Genomic DNA, 17759 nt, shown 5'->3' with positions numbered 1-17759 from the left:
TGCTAGAGTTGTCCTGGGTTTCTGAAAGTCAGTATCACTGTTTTCTGGATTACAGTCAGACTGATATCAGTTTCTGATGGCTGATATCAATACCGATACATTTTGGTTTGAATCAAACATTTATCAGAACTATATTATCAGTGAGGAAAAGCCTTTGAAATAACAACTAAACATAACTTATTTGGAAATACATCTCATTTGGAAATACATAAATAAATGAACAAATCAAGAAAATGCTCAAAGAATGAATTATTGATTGTATACTTTATTGTTACTTCAGGATTTATTTTCCTTGATAAGAATTTATGCTCCAGTATGATTTATCTCAGATTTGATTGACATCGCTGTAATTTGCATATTGAAGTTAGCCTCAATATGTAAATTACAGGGATGTAAATTTAGTAAATTAGGCCACAACCTGAGGTAAATCCTGTTGGAAAAGAAGTTCTGCTGTAGGAAACAGATAAAATAATAAATAAAAACAGATAAAATAAATAATTTATAGATTTATGCATTGCATTTATTTATGTATTTCAAAATAAATCATGTTTGGTCCCCAATACTCAAACAGCATTTAGACCACAGACCACATACTAAAACTCTTGCATGTTCTTAACTCAGGAGGAGGAGGAGGAAAGCAACACTATCACATCAGATGCAGATGACATTGACTGGATAATAACAAATTAGTAGCTACGCAATACATCAGCTCTGTTTCAACTTTTGAAATGCAATTATGCCACCCTCTCTCACATATAAATAAAGAGATCAAATAGAACTCCAGCAGCCTCCTCCACTCTAGTGTGGCTGAAAACCAACCTAAAAAAAGAAAATGTGAAATACTTTGGAAAATACATTGTATATTGTCTGATATTCTTTAACTTTCCTTGATTATGTATAATTTTTCCTGTCGTATACATCACTCAATATTCCAGGTATTTCAAAACCAGTTGCAAACCTATATAAATTAAACAATTGTCTTAAGTACATTATGAAAATATTGTTCTTACATGTTGAGGAGGTTTGCCACCAGACGTCCAAATGCTGCCCCACCCAGCAGTGCTGGAACAAAGAGACCACTAGGTACTGACACACCATAGGTCCAACAGGCCAGCAGGAAGTACAAGACGAAGAAAACTGACAGAGTCACCGGGCTGAAGGTTCCTATGGGGACAGGCAGCAGACTGAAGAACAAAGACTCAAATACATACATATATGTTTGCATATGTGTGTATGTATGTGTTCTTTGTGTGTGTGTCAGCACACATATTTTTGTTTGAACCTGACCTGAGATGGGACCATAGTAACCGAGCCTGACCTGAACCCAACAGGCATTCCTTTTTTTGTGTCCGAACCTGACCTGAGCCTGAGATTGTGCTTGTCCTCCAACGTCAGCACTATACCACGAGTTCCCAGAAGAGACGGTAGGTTCATCATTTTTATTTACTTTACACTTAGAGTTTAGCTAAAATAACGTCGACATGACCGACCCCAACTCAAACATAATTCCTAAATTTTTGTCCAAACCCTGTCCAACCTGTTGGGTCCCAACGGGCCCTGATAGGCTTTGGTCGGGTATCTACACTCTAATGTCAACCCATCTCACCATTCTGATGAAAGAGCTGGTAGATAGCGGCCTCCTGGGGGTTGAAAAACAGTGTGGCCATGTCGTTGTAAGTCTTGTTGGGACAGAAGAACTGGCGGATGGTAGAGTGGATGTCATCTTTGTTGGCCACCTAAAAAAACACAAAACAACAACTACCATATAGAGCATATCTTAAATCTCTGTACCTTGACGGAAATGCAGTGTTGTCACTTCATTAATTATAGTGTGCAACTACAGCCAGAAATAGTGATGGAGAGTCCATTCCAAAAGAGTCGATTCTTCTGATCATAATGTGACCCTAATGCCATGACTGCAGGAATCAACTTTTTCTGTCTGTCCATTCCACTTTGTGTTTGTGATTGGGCAAATACCATAAGAGGCTGCAGAACAGTCTAATGACTTGTCTCTGTGTTTGTGTGCTATGCTAGCTGCAATGCTTATAACGGTGCCTCACATTTCAGCAGAAAAAAGCTTGTCCTGTGTGATCATGGCTTAAGCTCCTCCCAAATGACATGATTTCTGGACTCCAAGAGCTGGTTCCTTTGATTTCCAGATTTGAAACCAGAGTGTGTGTCAGTTCCAATAAAGCGGAAGTCACACACCACTACCAAGAAGCAAATGAAAAGAAAAAACATGATGATTCAGCCCAACTTCCCTCAAAATACAAAGTAAGTAATCTCAAAGCTGCAGCACTGCCATTATTACATCCAAATAGAGAAAGTTACACTGGGACCAGAAATAAAAATGCAACCTGAATTACTCCACTTCTAAATAACAGATGAAAACTTGGAAACAGTGTCAAAGGTTGGTATAATACATTTTCACCTGAACCTTGTCTTTGTCCAGTGTTATGACATTTGTCTTGGGTGCAACCAATGCTCAGTGTGACTTGTAAAATTGTAAAAATGTAAAACATCTTAGTTTGTAAGTCTGAAAGGAGACTTTGAAGCCTTATTTGAAACAATCTGTGTTTGGCATAAAGCATATGTATTTTAGGGCTTTCTGGTGTAAGACAGTAAAAATAGGGAGGGAATTGAAAGGTATACAAATGACCTGCAAAAGCTGATTTATCATGATTGGTGGCTGATGCAGCTAAGGAAATTGCACCTGATATTTAACACCTTTGTAAACTGCATCTTAACTCCTTGGTGGCTCTTTTGACCAGTTCAGCTTGTCTTTCAATTCAATCTAGTGCATATAATCACACCAGCTCCCTTTACTCATCAGGTGTGTATGGATCCTGGTTGCAAGGAAACTCGTTCTCACAGCTGACACAAATTTGACCACAATCTGGACATTGCAAGCAACATGATAAATTTACCACACAAACTGTCACGGTCAGTTTTTTACACACGGACACTCATATCCGAGCATAAATAGCGAGTGTTTTGCCACTTAGCTCAAAGCTAGAGGCATACAAAGTTGGCAGTACATTTGTTGATATGAAAGTGATTCAGCCACATGGGTTGTCATAAAGATACAATTAACTTCTGAAAAGATTCACAAAATATAATTAAACTTTGTCAAAAGGTTGGTCCTGCAGCAAGAACTGATTCACTTTTCACAATTAGCCAAAAGGGGTGCATTTGTAAATGGCAAATCTTGACAATTGCATTGTGTTGGTGGAGGTATGTGTTCCACTAAGTGCTTCCTAGCTGTCCACTGTTTTAGCCTTTCTTAATTTTGGCAACTAAATACAGCATGCGCGAATATTTAAATATTAATATCTTCAGTTAGACCTCACGCTGAATATTTAAACATTTAAATATTCATTACACCGTCACTTTAACTATTTGAATTCATTTAGAACATCTACCAAAGAGCTGACAGTATATAAATGAATCATGCACACTTGTACATACTCTACTTTACAGAAGAGAGAAGATACTCACCGTTACTGTTGTGTTATGGGTTGTGGGGGAGACCAAGTCACGACATTCGCCAAGCGTCATAGATGCCACAAATATTACCACTGTAGTTACCATGGTAACCAACAGACTCTCCAGAACCCTAAAAAGGATGGATATGAAGGTTTTTATAGTTTAGGATTTCCTATTTTTACATATTTATTTTTAAATTCAATTTCAGCCTAGATTTAGTTTTTTCAGTGTGACTTTGCTAGTTTTAGCTTAGTCTTCAGTAGAATCTCAACAAGGAGTAGTGGCACAGCTTAACCAACATTTCTGTTGGTTAAGCTAGCCCTGTTTGTTTGGTAATACGAAGTTCCAAACTCATATTTGCTACAACATTATCACAGACATTAACAACCTTCTGATTCTTGGAGGCCTTTAATGGCTTTTATATTAAAGAAATTTAATACATACAAATGAAAAACAACTCTTATGCAGTTGCACTGTATGTATGATACAAGTAGAATATGACCATGGTCACAATATCCTGACTATAAGCATCACTGTCTGCTATGGGAACTGCAGCCCTTACGACAACTAGGGATGCTAACTGGTGGCCGTTTGATATGAGGGACAAAAATGACAAAACAATAAATGAATAAATAAATAAATACGCATATAAATATATAAATGCATAAATAATGAAATTAATAAATATTTCTACATTTATTTATTTATTTATTTCTGTTTTTATTCATGCATTTATTTATTTATTTGTGTATTTATACATTTATGCATGCATTTATTTATTTATTTTTACATTTATTTATTTATTTATTTATTTCTACATTTATTTATTCATTTGTGTATTTATATATTTATTTTTACATTTATTTATTCCTTCTTTTATTTCTACATTTATTTATTTATTTTTACATTTATTTATTTATTCCTACATTTATTTCTGTATTTCTACATTTCCACATTTATTTATTTCTGTATTTCTGTGTCGTATGTTAAGTAAGGTGGGCGGTTCTTACATTAGTCTTAAGCACGATTGGTCAACTGAGCGAATCAGACAGAAGCAAACGATTCATGCATGGATGAACCATGAAACTGGAAGTAGTCGGTGGGTACATGATTTACCACATCATTCGCCAGTGACCTTAAATCACTGACGATGGCTCTCAAAACGCTTTCCATTGTGTTTTACACAGTAGCTAGTAGGGCATTAATGTAAACATCGACCCGTCGAAAGTCGAAGAAACACACACACACACCCACACACACACCCCCCCACACACGGTCGGCGCTCCACTACAGCCTCCTCAACCCCCCCGGTCGCCCGGTCGGCGCTCCACTACAACCCCTCCCTCCCTCCGGTTGGAGCCCCGCTAGCCCCCCCAAAAATCTCCCGGTGTTGACGGGTCAACGACATTGAAAAGTCGGCGTGGAAAAGTCTGGCGTTGTTAATGCCCTAGTAGCTAGCTAGTCCACTGCTATCCACTGCTACTGCCAGTCCAGGCAGTAGCAGTGGATAGGATCACACCCACAAACCAATCGTGCTTAAGACTAATGTAAGAACCGCCCACCTTATTAACATACGACACAGAAATACAGAAATAAATAAATGTGGAAATGTAGAAATACAGAAATAAATGTAGGAATAAATAAATAAATGTAGAAATAATAAATAATGTAGAATAAAGAAGGAATAAATAAATGAATAAATGTAGAATAAATAAAAGTATAAATAAATAAATGTAAAATAAATAAATAAATACATGCATAAATGTATAAATACACAAATAAATAAATAAATGCATGAATAAAAACAGAAATAAATAAATGTAGAAATATTTATTAATTTAATTATTTATGCATTTATATATTTATATGCGTATTTATTTATTTATTCATTTATTTATTGTTTTGTCATTTTTCGTCCCTCATAGTTTGACCGGTTGTTGACCGTTTGAACTTTAACCGAATAATCTTGTCGGTTAATTTTAAGGCCGAAAGTGTTGTCACCGACACAAATGTGCATGTCATATTGTAAATACCGTAACTACTGTAAAGTTTGTTCTATCGAAAAAATTCCAACTGTTCCTGAAAGCTAAGCAGTTGCTTGTGAACCCACATACAGTTTAATACGGTAAACATGGCGACAGGACGCTCTGCCGGGCTTGGATTACGTCATTACACACAGAGCTCAGCTCAGTAGAGAAAGACTGGAGAAACGAGCCAAGCTTATGATGATCACGTAGAGTTTTGAACAAAGTTTGTCATGCAAGTGTGCGAGAGTCAAAACCACCAAGCAGACTCATCGAGGAATCTGGAGACAATATTTTTCATGAGGAGAGAGAGATTTCTTCTACACCACGGTAAGCAACATGTGTAAATTACATAATGTTAGTAGGATATCATGTAGGCTATGTACAATATTTGACTTCTGAATGAATGGTGTTCCATATTATCTTCTGTCTGAATTGGTTTTGGGCCTGCTGAGGGGAGATCAGAACAGACACGGTCGCGTTCTTGACTGTCTGTAAACTTTACAGACAGTCAAATAATATTCTCGGTTAACCGAAATAAACCGATTAATGAGGCCCGGTGGTCGACGAAGAAAATTTTCCATTTTTGCCATCCCTAACGACAACACACTTTTTAGCTGGCATTTTCAGGGACGCTAACGTTAGCATCCCTAGCAACACGACCAACACTACCAAGCTAGCGCTAACAGTCAAAATGGTCGCGCAACGATTACGTCACATCCAGAGCCTGGTAACTTTAGAGGAACCTTCCTCCTACTCGGCCCTCTCAGTGGAGACACGGCAGTTGAGAGGGCTGAGCGAGAGGACGTTCCTGTAGTAGTTCTTGTCCCCCAAATACTACCAGGAACTTCTTTGGTGGAAACGGGCCTTATGAGGCCTTGCAGAGAGTGGTTTGTTCTGCTGGACCTGCTGGATAATTTTGATTTAGTTTTAGTCTTTGCCTTTCATCTAAAATGCATTTTAATTGCATCATTTAACTGAATGTCATTTGACATACTTTTAGTTACTTTTAGTCAACAAAATTAACATTGATGTCAACCCCTCTCTCCACCCGGTCTCTCCTGTTCCTCTACACTGTACCTATCCAACAAAAGCAGAAAAAAAACCCCAATCAAAATAGGTGAACTATCCCTTTAACAAAAGACAATATATCCTTTTAATAAAGGAATAAATTAGGCAAGTGAGGAGCTTTGTGTGTATTTGTGTATGTGTTAACAATCACCTGATAAACTTGGCCTTGGGGTGGATATGTCTGATGCGATACTTGGCCAGGCTCTTGTTGACAAAGTTGAAGAGGGCCCCCAGGAGGCCCCCCACCACACCCATTAGGACAAAGAAGGCCAGGTCCACTATTGTCCACAGGTGGCAATTCTTATCACCTTCTGGACACTGGGGAGTTTTGTACAGGGGTTAAACTGTACCATATATCAGGTAATAAATGTCATCCATCTCAGACATACTGCATTAAATGATGCAGTATGTCTGATTACAAATGTATTTATTATTTAATTAATCAATACTGCACCAGATTGCACATACATGAATCTACTTTAATATTTTGATCCTGGGTTTTGAGAGAACTTTAGTGCCAAAATTCCTAAATGTTGTTTAAGAGGCTTTTTACACTCTGCCAAAAATAAAATTCTGGGGTAACTTTTAACATTTCTAATTTTTGAAAAACATTTGCCAATATTCACAAATTAAAGATGACCATTTTCATGGTCAATGGTCAATATCATCAGCTTTAATTCTAAAAAATAGGTATCTGGCCTCCAAAAACTTACCCTGGCCCAACCTTAATGTATTTGTTGTTTGCATGTTAAGTACATGCAAAAATTTTACCTTGAACTCCCCAAAGTTGAGCAAGCCAGGGAGCTGGAAGATGCCCCACTTGTTGAAGTGGATCCCCGAGCGGAAAAAGTTGAGGGTGAAAGTGGCCGACATGGAACAGAATAGCTGGAAACAGGAATCAAAGATAATCATATTAGATGTTTAACACTTAACATCCCTTCTTCCACAGTAATATGAATAACACACCAATTAAATGTCTATAACACATGATTGATGCCATTGTTTTTTTTGTTTTTTTTCCATATGACACCATATCCTACATTAACAGATGAAGTCTGGGTACACTTCAACAAACACCAATTAAATTACCATCGCTCATCCACTTTAAAATGGCATACCCCAGGTTTTCACTTTAAAAACACATGGTTACTGTGAGCTCAATCAACTCTGAGGTACCACAGTGTATTAGGGCCATTGTAGCGAGAAAAAAAAAAACATTACAGAGCTAGGGGAGGGGTGGGGGTGGTAATATTCCAAGGAAAAAATTCAGAAATTCCAAGATTATAAAGTCACCCATTTATGAGAAAACAAACTTGGAAAAATAGTTATCACTTCATCTAAATCAGTATGTTGTTTTATTCTCAATGGGAGTCACGATAATGTCTCTTCAAAGTCCAGATGCTGATGATAATATTGTGATTCTGGGCTACAGTCACCAGGATTTCCTTTTTACTAAATCTGACTGCTCTTGTGTATTTGTATGAAAGATTTTGGAAAAGATACATTGAACAGAGGATAAAGTCACAACTTCCGTTACTGTGGGCGCACGTCTTACAGCTCTATAAACAGCAACACTTGCTGTCTTTTCCTTTTCTACCAGTATCACAGCAGTTACATAGCGCTACCTATTGGCCTGGGATAGGATTAGCTTTCAGACCACAACAATTGCAAAATACAATTTGATTAACACGATTAGGTCGGCAACTACTAGCATGATACACGGCAAGCTTATATATCTATGATGGCAAGTGGCAGCGTCTGCAGTGTGTGGTTGATCCAACCATGGAAAGTTCTGCCATGTGGTCCCTTGACCCAAAAAATAAATAAATAAACAAATAAAAGGAAAAACTATCTTTCTGAGTTTTTTTTCCTGTAAATTTGTGAGTTTTTTCCTTGTAAATTTATGACCTTAATCAAAGGCTGTGGCATTCCCTTTGGCTCAAAAGGTAGAAAACCTTAAATGAGCAGAATGCACTGGGCAGATTTTTGTCAGCGGGTTTCACCCCGCTCACAAAAAATGAGGAAGTAAAACCTGTACTTTGCTAGAGCTGGCATATGAACAGGGAACTCGGAGTGCAGAAAAAATGGTAGGAAAGAATGCTGCAGGCTCAACAGGTTTTTCTGAGGAACAACTCCAGGCTAGGTCTAGTAAACCTGTTACCAAGCACATCAGCCTCAGAGTTTAGGTTCCCATTGTGAAGGACCAAGAGCTAATCTGATTTTGCTTCATGGAACCGAAAAACTCAGCTCTTAATCTAACCAAGTACTGCATGATGATTTTCTATCAATATGAGACAAACAAGCACAACATTCATGTAGGGGTTCATGTGATGCCAACTAACAACACAAAAATAGCACCATGTATATTGCTTTTGCTAAGACCTGCTTTTGGCAGGCGAAGGCGGTACGTCATGATCAAGGAAGTTTCTTTTATGAATCTCTTATCTAGGACTCTAAATCTATGCATAACATCGGTGGCACAGGTAACATGGGAGTAAACAAGAGAGAGAAAGGGAGATAGCCATGGTGCTTACAATAAAATGTTGTTTCTTGTCAGTTCTTTCTTAAAAACAGTGGAACTTACAGTTACAACTCAGCTTGTTATTTGACACCTTTGATGACTAGTGGAAGTGTTTCCACTACTTCAGAGAAACGGTACAAAGTTGATGTTCTGAGTGGTGAGGTATATTTACTACTTTGATGAGTAACTGCAAACAAGTTGATTTTGTCAGCGTGTTCCCACTTTTTTGATGAGCAATGGTAAACAAGTTGAGTTTTTGGCAGTATTCCCTCTACTTTGATTTGAATCAATAAAAGGTCGACAAGGACACTAGACATCCATTTGAACATCCTGATCAGTCAAAGGAGAAGAAAAAATGACTAATCCTGAGTTTAGAGAGAGGATACAAAATAGTAAAGTAATATAACAAGCAGTTTAACTGTGTGTTTAGACTAAACACAAAGCGTGTTTTCACGTTGCAGACTTGTATGAGTACAGCTACAAATTTTTCACTCAAGTTGAAAAGTTTCAACTCAAGTGAATACATGACTTCTGCATGTTTACATCATGCATGATGCAGAAATTTGCGTCACTTGTGTTGCCCAGTGCGAATTTGTGCATTTGCATTGACTTTGTACATATTCACACCACATTAAAAACTCACTTCATGTTTGGTCTGAGCACACAGCAATATATTACTGCTCAAGTAATATTTTTTCTGAAGTAGTATATTTTTTTATTTTTTTATATGTAGAGTAATTTGGCCAGCACATTTTAGAAAAGAAAAAACTGATGGAAAATACATTTTTTTAAAAAATAAACCCCCCAACACTGTTAAGAATGTCCAGACCAGTTCATTGTTTCACTGTGTATCTTGTCTGACCCACCTCGCTGCAACGAAAAACAATTTAAGGCCACTGTGGGAATCACCACTATGGATGGTGATGTAAAACAATAGGCTGGATTCTTACGTATATAGTGGTATTTGCTCCTCAGTGTGAGTGTAATACATCCACCAAGTTTGGTCCATAAATCTTTCCCTGCAAGAATGAGAGCTCCACTGGGAGTGTACTGCTCCAAAAAGAATGACGCAGATACAGACCGGAAAACACCATGATGTTGAGTGGCAGCACAAAGATGAAAAATTGATTTGAAGGATGCACTACAGCACACATTTGTTTTGGTTACACTTTGAACACTCTTTTGAGTCCTCTGGTTTCAAAAAATGGCAGAACTATTTTCTGCTGTAGCATTGCTACTGTGTCATCATGCAGTGGCAACCCCAGCCCCATATTCAACTTAGGGCAGATGCAGTGGCAGTGCTATAACAGTAAACAGTTCAACCATTTTGGAGGCAAGGGAACTGGAAAGGGAGTGAAACTAAAACAAACGTATGTTGTTATGCATTCTTCAAAACAACATGTCTGCTTTGTATTGCTGCTCAAAATCATGTTGTTTCCTCATCTGTATCTGCTATCTAATTCATTTGGAGCAGTGTATTCCCAGTGAAGCTCTTGCGATAGAGAAGGAGTTAATGGACCAAACTTGGTGGATGTATTACACTTGCATTGGCCCAGCAATGCAACTATATGGGTAGGAATCCAAACAATCGCTAACTGAATGATAGGTGATAGTAACATCCCTCACTGTTGCAGGCTTGTGATCATGTTGCAAGGCAATTTGTTTAAGTTGTGGAAATCAAATTGACTGAAACTGAGTTTGCTTGGTAAATGTTGTGGTCACTTTTTGGCGCTGACTGGAAAGGATGACTTACCACTTTCCAAGTGAGGGCCTGATTCCAGAAAGATGAGCCTTCCTCCAGACTGAAGAGAGTGCCACCTATAGGAGCCCCGAAGGCAGCAGCAACTCCAGCCGCAGCCCCTGCTGACACAAAGTCTCGCTTGTCCCTAGAGAACAGGTTACAAGAAAATGACAGGCAGCACAGGTATGACAGCCTGGCTTTGCATCACTGTCAGTGTTATCTCAGTGTGTGTTTCTCCAGCTGCTCCACAGCATGCTTTTATTTGGAGAGGTGCACAGAGTGTCTTGACCAGCTTCATTAGTATTCAAAGTGTGGTTTTATATTTCATGCGTTTCTTGTATTTTCACTATGTTCACAAAAACAAGCTCATCTGGCCATGACCACGTGTATGTCTTTCTACAGTGATGCCATTTAGTCACAGCCTATTTACTGCTGTCTACATCTAGTTTACATTTCCACATGTCATTCTGCAGTGTATCTGTGACCCCATGCATGCCAATTTGTTTGTGAATGTGATTAGGAAAATCCTGGCAGCAGCAGCTGGACCAGCTCAGAAACTCCACAGGCAGGTGGAGCAGCAGGGTCTCAGGTAAGCTTTTATGCCACTGGCTGAATGTAAGTTCATGAGTTATGTGAAATAAAAACAATAGTGGAAGGTTTTGACAAAAATTGGTTAATGTTTGAGAATTGCAGAGACTCTCATGAATGCATCATTCTTATAGCTGCAGCAAACTCTGTGAAAATACAGTGGAACAGTAAAAATTCATTAGTTGGGTGGAGGGATGAATGGCCTGCCTTCCCAATATCTGTACTGTCTGATGCTTCTTTCATTGCTTGATGATATGGTGGAATGTCCCCATGTGGTTCAGAGACTAAAACAATGTTTTGTACATTTCTCCTGTTCCATTACGTGATCTTTTATTTACTTTGGAAAGTTCTATGATTGAGTCTCTGCCTCAGGTTTCATTAACTGACTGTGGGTCCTAAAATAAATGTATGATATTGAAATCTGTGATTATTCATTCTGAACCATTATTATACACCGCAAAAGGCCACCCAACTAATTAGTTTGCTTTTATAGGTAAAATGAGTACCTACTTGAATTGAGATTTGCCAAAGTGAAAGGGGTTGAATTCTTTAGGGGCTCATTAGGGGATGCACCCTAAAACTCTGATCCTAGAATAATCCCTGTTCGTCCCAGTTAGCATTCATAAAAATAAGTTTGGACACTGCTTGTAACAACAGCCAAGGAAGCAATGGGAATACATTTTGTAAATGTGTGTGTATGTGTGTGTGTGTGCGTGCGTGCGTGCGTGCGTGTGTAAAACAGCCATACCTGTCACTGCGGAAGTAGGGGAAATCAAATCTGATTTTCTTAAAAGTGATGCTCTGAAACTAAAGGAGGCAGACCAAACATCAAATGAATGCACTTACGACTGGACCTCAAGACATTCATAAATAAATCAGTAATCATATTAAAAGCAAAACCAAGTGACTACCACTGTTTTAATCTAATAATGGATTCAAATTCTTGTTTCAGATAGCAGTGACACGGGCAAAAACAAAAGATGAACAAAAACAAAGATGAATCTTATTCCAGCATTAAGAAATGCTCAAACATTGGAATAATCACTTGACAGCTGTGTGCTGGCACTTTGCTGAGGTTAAATCCAGAATGTGTGGTTGTGTACCTGAGGAAGCCCAGCTCCCACAATGGCTCCGCTGTGTATCATTGGTCCCTCCTTCCCCACAAACAGACCTGTGTGGGCACACACTGAGTCAGAGGCCCTATTGATCACTGATGGTGACTCATCACAAACACACTAAATCAATGGAGCTGGCTGTGTATTTACTAATTTTATATATATATATATCTATATATATATATATCTATATATATATATATATATATAGAGAGAGAGAGAGAGAGAGAGAGAGAGAGATATATAGATATATATATATACATATATAGATATAGATATACACACATGAAAAACAAAAAAAAACAAAACAAAAAAAACACACGATTATCCATGTCTCAAAATATCCACATCCCTAGTACATTTTCATTGTCTAAATTTGTTGAGGCATGACGTCTTTCCTGGACACAAGTAATTTCAGTGTCCCTGGTGACATAATTATCACATTTACATGCAGCATGTAAATGTAATATGATAACAAGATGCAAGTAAGGAACAATCCATGCAAACACCATGCCCTGACTGTGTTAGTGCCACTGTGTTACTTTTAGTCAGGATGTGATTACTGAAGTACAATTACATAAACAAATCTGAGTAATTGCAATTACATAAACATATATGCTGTACCTCCATTTGACTGGCATTAACAGATACTAGGCAGAATGTATTTTTCATAATGTGCAATGAAGTTATCGGGTTAGCTGTGATGAAGCTGACGTTGTTTGGTCAGTTTAGTGTTTTTTTCATATTCACAATGTAAACCAGAGGTGCTATTTTATACAACTATGGAAAAGTCTTAAAAATATAGTTCACTCACTTCATGTCAGACAGTAGTGTTCTAAATGGAAGTATTTTTTCAGTACTTTTGCTCCCGTTGTATACATTTGGTACTATAGCACGCACTATACCTCCAGAAACAGTGAACAGGACTCCAACAATTTTGCAGATGAAAGTACGTAGTCGGACAATCCCAGGAATCTTCACTCCATTCAAGTAGCTTTTGATTTCTGGGATCCCAGAGCCTGCAGCTACCGGCTGAATAGAGGCATATCAAATAAGCACAACAAGTGTCAGGTGATCCTGACTGACTGAAATATGACACGATCTAATAGCACAAATACATTCAGAATAAAAACAAAAAATAAAAAAATGGGACTTCTTTGTCACAGGAAAACACTGGAGAGTTGTAAGGAAAGGTTTAAGGCCATCTATCTATAAATGGAGAAGTCTTATTCTGAATGTGTGTCTGTGACTTGATTATCTCCATGACCGTACGTCTGATTGACTTCAAACTTGGCAGGTTTACTGCTGAGGACCAGCTGCATTATAAGTATGTGTATTTATGGACCAAAAACGGCAAAAATCAGTTTTATGTTCTTCTTAATGTTATACTGACGGACCATGAACGGCAGTCAAATATGAGGGCGGTGCAGCAACCAGATAGTCTACAGTGTACACACACTGCAGCTTTGAAACACTTGTAAGACACACAAGTATATTTCTGCACTATAACCAGACCACAGACTATTATCAGAGCCAAGCACAGACTAACGTTGTCAGAGTGAAGCTGACACTCTATGCTGATGAGTGCTGCTGCTATGATAGCGAGATAGAGGTGATTTTCTAACGTTACATTGTTGACCTGTGGCAAGGCCATAAATGTGGCAATAAATATGCATAAACATTCTTCTTGTCAGATTAATATGAAGCTGTGAGTACACATTGTTGTGTTTTTATAAAACCTGGTCATAGAGGATTTGAAGACATCTTTTCCACTCCCACAATTAACCATACATGTATCAGAAATGTGTCAATATTTAGTTTGTAGCGCTCATATCTAGACCCTCATTAGCCTACAAGGTGTGTCACAACTAATAAAATAAAGAGAATATTAACAGATTAATAAAATGTTGATTCGGACTTATTTTAAATTAAAAGAATGATAAATGAATCACACGAAAGTAGTGTAAATACGATAAATGTGCAACAATTAAGTGAAGCTACTAAGCACAGACATGTTTCACCATGACCAAGTGTAGCTTCATCTAAACAGTGTTGTGATCGCGAGCTGCTGTGTGGAACAGCATCACCTCAGGTTGGGTTATTGAGGTTTGTCAAATCTGGACCTGATTCATGCACATTGTTGCTTTGACTTCATTCAGCCTGTAACAGTTTCATGTCAGCTCTTGCACAAACGTATACTCTATTATTCACACATTTTACAGGCACTGTACTAGTTTTGGCCAATTTTTCGAAATGGCTGAATGATCGTCTTTACGTTTGATTTATCTTTTTGATTTCTCACCAGCACTGGAATTTAACTTCAGCAAACAGATTGAATCTTAATTTCTGGAAACTGAAAGCTCTTCTCTGTTTGTCTCTGATGTATCACAAATATGTTTCTAATCAACATATCTTATATATCAGTGTTTCCCAAATACTGGGTCGCGACCCACATGTGGGTCGCATGAGATTTTATTTGGGTCGCCAAATAAATTTGTAGTACCGTATTGATCTGAATATAAGACGATATTTTTCCCATTGAAAATGCCCTGAAAAAACGCCCTCGTCTAATATTGGGGATCTAAGCAAATACACATGTATTGTACTTGCATATGTTCCGTGCTTGAATACAGCACACTTCGCCTGCTCTGGCACGGTTGGAAGGGGTGTGCTCCAGCACGGTACGGGCATTCATGCACGAGCACATGAACGGTCACGCACGCAGCACGCGAACGTGGATAAAACGTAAATCATGCAACTTTCCTGCTGCCTCCGCAAAATCGTTTAATGCGTGGCGCGATTACCGGCGAATGGCTGCGTTGCGCAATCAATAATCAACCATGTTGTCTGTGTCGCTGTCCATGGTGCTGCTGCAACCGCGTATAAACAAAAGTTGATTTATGATGAAAGGTATATATGGCAGTCTGTGTGCGCCGCACCTGTCAGATCCGGCAGACCTGACCGGGTGGGCGCGGTGCCGACCGAGGCACCGACCGGCATCAGGTGGGCCGGCCAGTGTGCGCCGCCACCCGGTTGAATGTAGCAGCCAGCTGACATGCCGCTCCGGCTGTCAGTTGGACGCTCTCTGAAGTTACCTCCGAAACTGTCAAGGTAAATAAACATCCCTTAACCCCTTAACCCTGGCCCTGAGTGCAATGTGAGACGGTGGCGGTCTCAGAAAGAAGAGCTAAAAAAAAAAAAATGCCCACAGCCAGAGAAGGGCTTTTCGTGGTCCAAAAACTGGGCGATTCAACGAGACTGACAGGAGGGTGTGCGATTTTGTGAATGAGAAACGTAGTGAAGGACTGCCCGTTACGAGGGCTGTGATGCAGCAAAAAGCACCTGAAGTTGCCACAGAGCTCAACCCCGAACTGAGTTTAAAGCTAGCATGGGCTGGTGTCGCAGAATGTCCATATAAAAAGTATATTTCCAAAAAAGGGTCTTGAAAAAGAGGGGTCGTCTTAAAATCGGGGTCGTCTTATATTCAGATCAATACGGTATTTCTTCCATGTCCAGTCTAGCCTATTTAAGATCTATATCTGCAGTGCACCTTTTAGCCACATGAGGGAACTCGCTGTTATTTTTTAATTTTTTTTTTTTTTTTTAAACCATACTCGCACTTTCCGCTCAGATCACCAATAGTGTGTTTCCGCCATATTTTCGCCGTAATTCACGCGCAGCCAGCCACAATGGATGCTTGGCTGATCAAAAAGAGAGCCCCGGATAAAGACACTACTACCCAACAAGAGAACAATCTATATCTTTTTGAGATGGCTGTTTTACCTATTCAAGATGAAGTGATGTGGAAATGGCACTAAAAATGGCCAGAAATGGCAATTTATGTACAAGTTCGCTCTTGTGATTTATAGATAAAGCCGACATTGTGATTTGGGTCGCAGTGGTTTGTCATTTTTAAAAAATGGGTCCCCAGAAAAAAAGTTTGGGAAACACTGTTATATATCATGTTGGACCGCATTTCAGCCATTTTCATTACTTAAGCCACCAAAAGTACTTGATTGAGGTTAGGGAAAGGTTAGGTTTAGGAATAATACCCATTACATTACAGTAACATAATGTAAGCTGAATTATGTAGACTGCTAACCCTAAAATGGTTCCATGGGCATGCCTTTCAATTCAAAGTTTAAAATGCCGCGTTTCAGAGGCTTTTCCACCCTGACACAAAATAAAAATCTGGAGTAAACACTGAATAACGATATAGGATACTCAGCAGCCTTACCTCAATAAGGACGAGCACACTGGCAATGAAGACAAAGCTCATGTTGAATGCCAGAAGCTCCAGAAGAGAAAGAGCCAGACAGCCTTTCTCACTGCACTCTTCTACAGCTGGAAGGTTTTGGGTAAGGCAAAGCAACTACAAATCTGTGGATCATTTCTTGACATTACAGTTGTAATTCATAATGCTGGTGCCACTGAAACCTCTTTTCGACCAAAACAATTCTGGTTCTTCAACCAGTACCATTCGGGATCCTTGGAGCCAAGGTGCTAACTAGTGAGTCTCTTTGAGTCTTGTATCTGTTTATATATACAGTACAGGCCAAAAGTTTGGACACACCTTCTCATTCAATGCGTTTTCTTTATTTTCATGACTATTTACATTGTAGATTCTCACTGAAGGAATCAAAACTATGAATGAACACGTGGAGTTATGTACTTAACAAAAAAAGGTGAAATAACTGAAAACATGGTTTATATTCTAGTTTCTTCAAAATAGCCACCCTTTGCTCTGATTACTGCTTTGCACACTCTTGGCATTCTCTCGATGAGCTTCAAGAGGTAGTCACCTGACATGGTTTTCACTTCACAGGTGTGCCTTATCAGGGTTAATTAGTGGAATTTCTTGCTTTATCAATGGGGTTGGGACCATCAGTTGTGTTGTGCAGAAGTCAGGTTACTACACAGCCGACAGCCCTATTGGACAACTGTTAAAATATATATTATGGCAAGAACCAATCAGCTAACTAAAGAAAAACGAGTGGCCATCATTACTTTAAGAAATGAAGGTCAGTCAGTCTGGAAAATTGCAAAAACTTTAAATGTGTCCCCAAGTGGAGTCGCAAAAACCATCAAGCGTTACAACGAAACTGGCACACATGAGGACCGACCCAGGAAAGGAAGACCAAGAGTCACCTCTGCTTCTGAGGACAAGTTCACCTGAGTCACCAGCCTCAGAAATCGCAAGTTAACAGCAGCTC

The 17759-nt window shown here is 38.9% G+C and overlaps 1 protein-coding gene across 1 annotated transcript in view; it reads right to left on the bottom strand.

Moving 5' to 3' along the window:
- clcn6 (chloride channel 6) overlaps positions 1–17759 on the bottom strand; it is a 47863-nt gene that overhangs the window by 23569 nt on the left and 6535 nt on the right. The window contains exons 6-15 of the mRNA XM_030055688.1: positions 16784–16890; positions 13452–13578; positions 12535–12602; positions 12180–12238; positions 10856–10988; positions 7353–7466; positions 6733–6899; positions 3499–3616; positions 1607–1736; positions 1011–1164 (exon numbers count right to left, since the gene is read on the bottom strand). Of these exons, the coding sequence (XP_029911548.1) occupies positions 1011–1164; positions 1607–1736; positions 3499–3616; positions 6733–6899; positions 7353–7466; positions 10856–10988; positions 12180–12238; positions 12535–12602; positions 13452–13578; positions 16784–16890 (1177 nt within the window). The remainder of the gene's footprint in view (positions 1–1010; positions 1165–1606; positions 1737–3498; positions 3617–6732; positions 6900–7352; positions 7467–10855; positions 10989–12179; positions 12239–12534; positions 12603–13451; positions 13579–16783; positions 16891–17759) is intronic.

Source organism: Myripristis murdjan, chromosome 7 (genome assembly GCF_902150065.1).
Source record: "Myripristis murdjan chromosome 7, fMyrMur1.1, whole genome shotgun sequence".
Taxonomy (NCBI): domain Eukaryota; kingdom Metazoa; phylum Chordata; class Actinopteri; order Holocentriformes; family Holocentridae; genus Myripristis; species Myripristis murdjan.
Note: the sequence above shows the minus strand (reverse complement) of the source record. Positions and strands in the feature narration are given on the sequence as shown.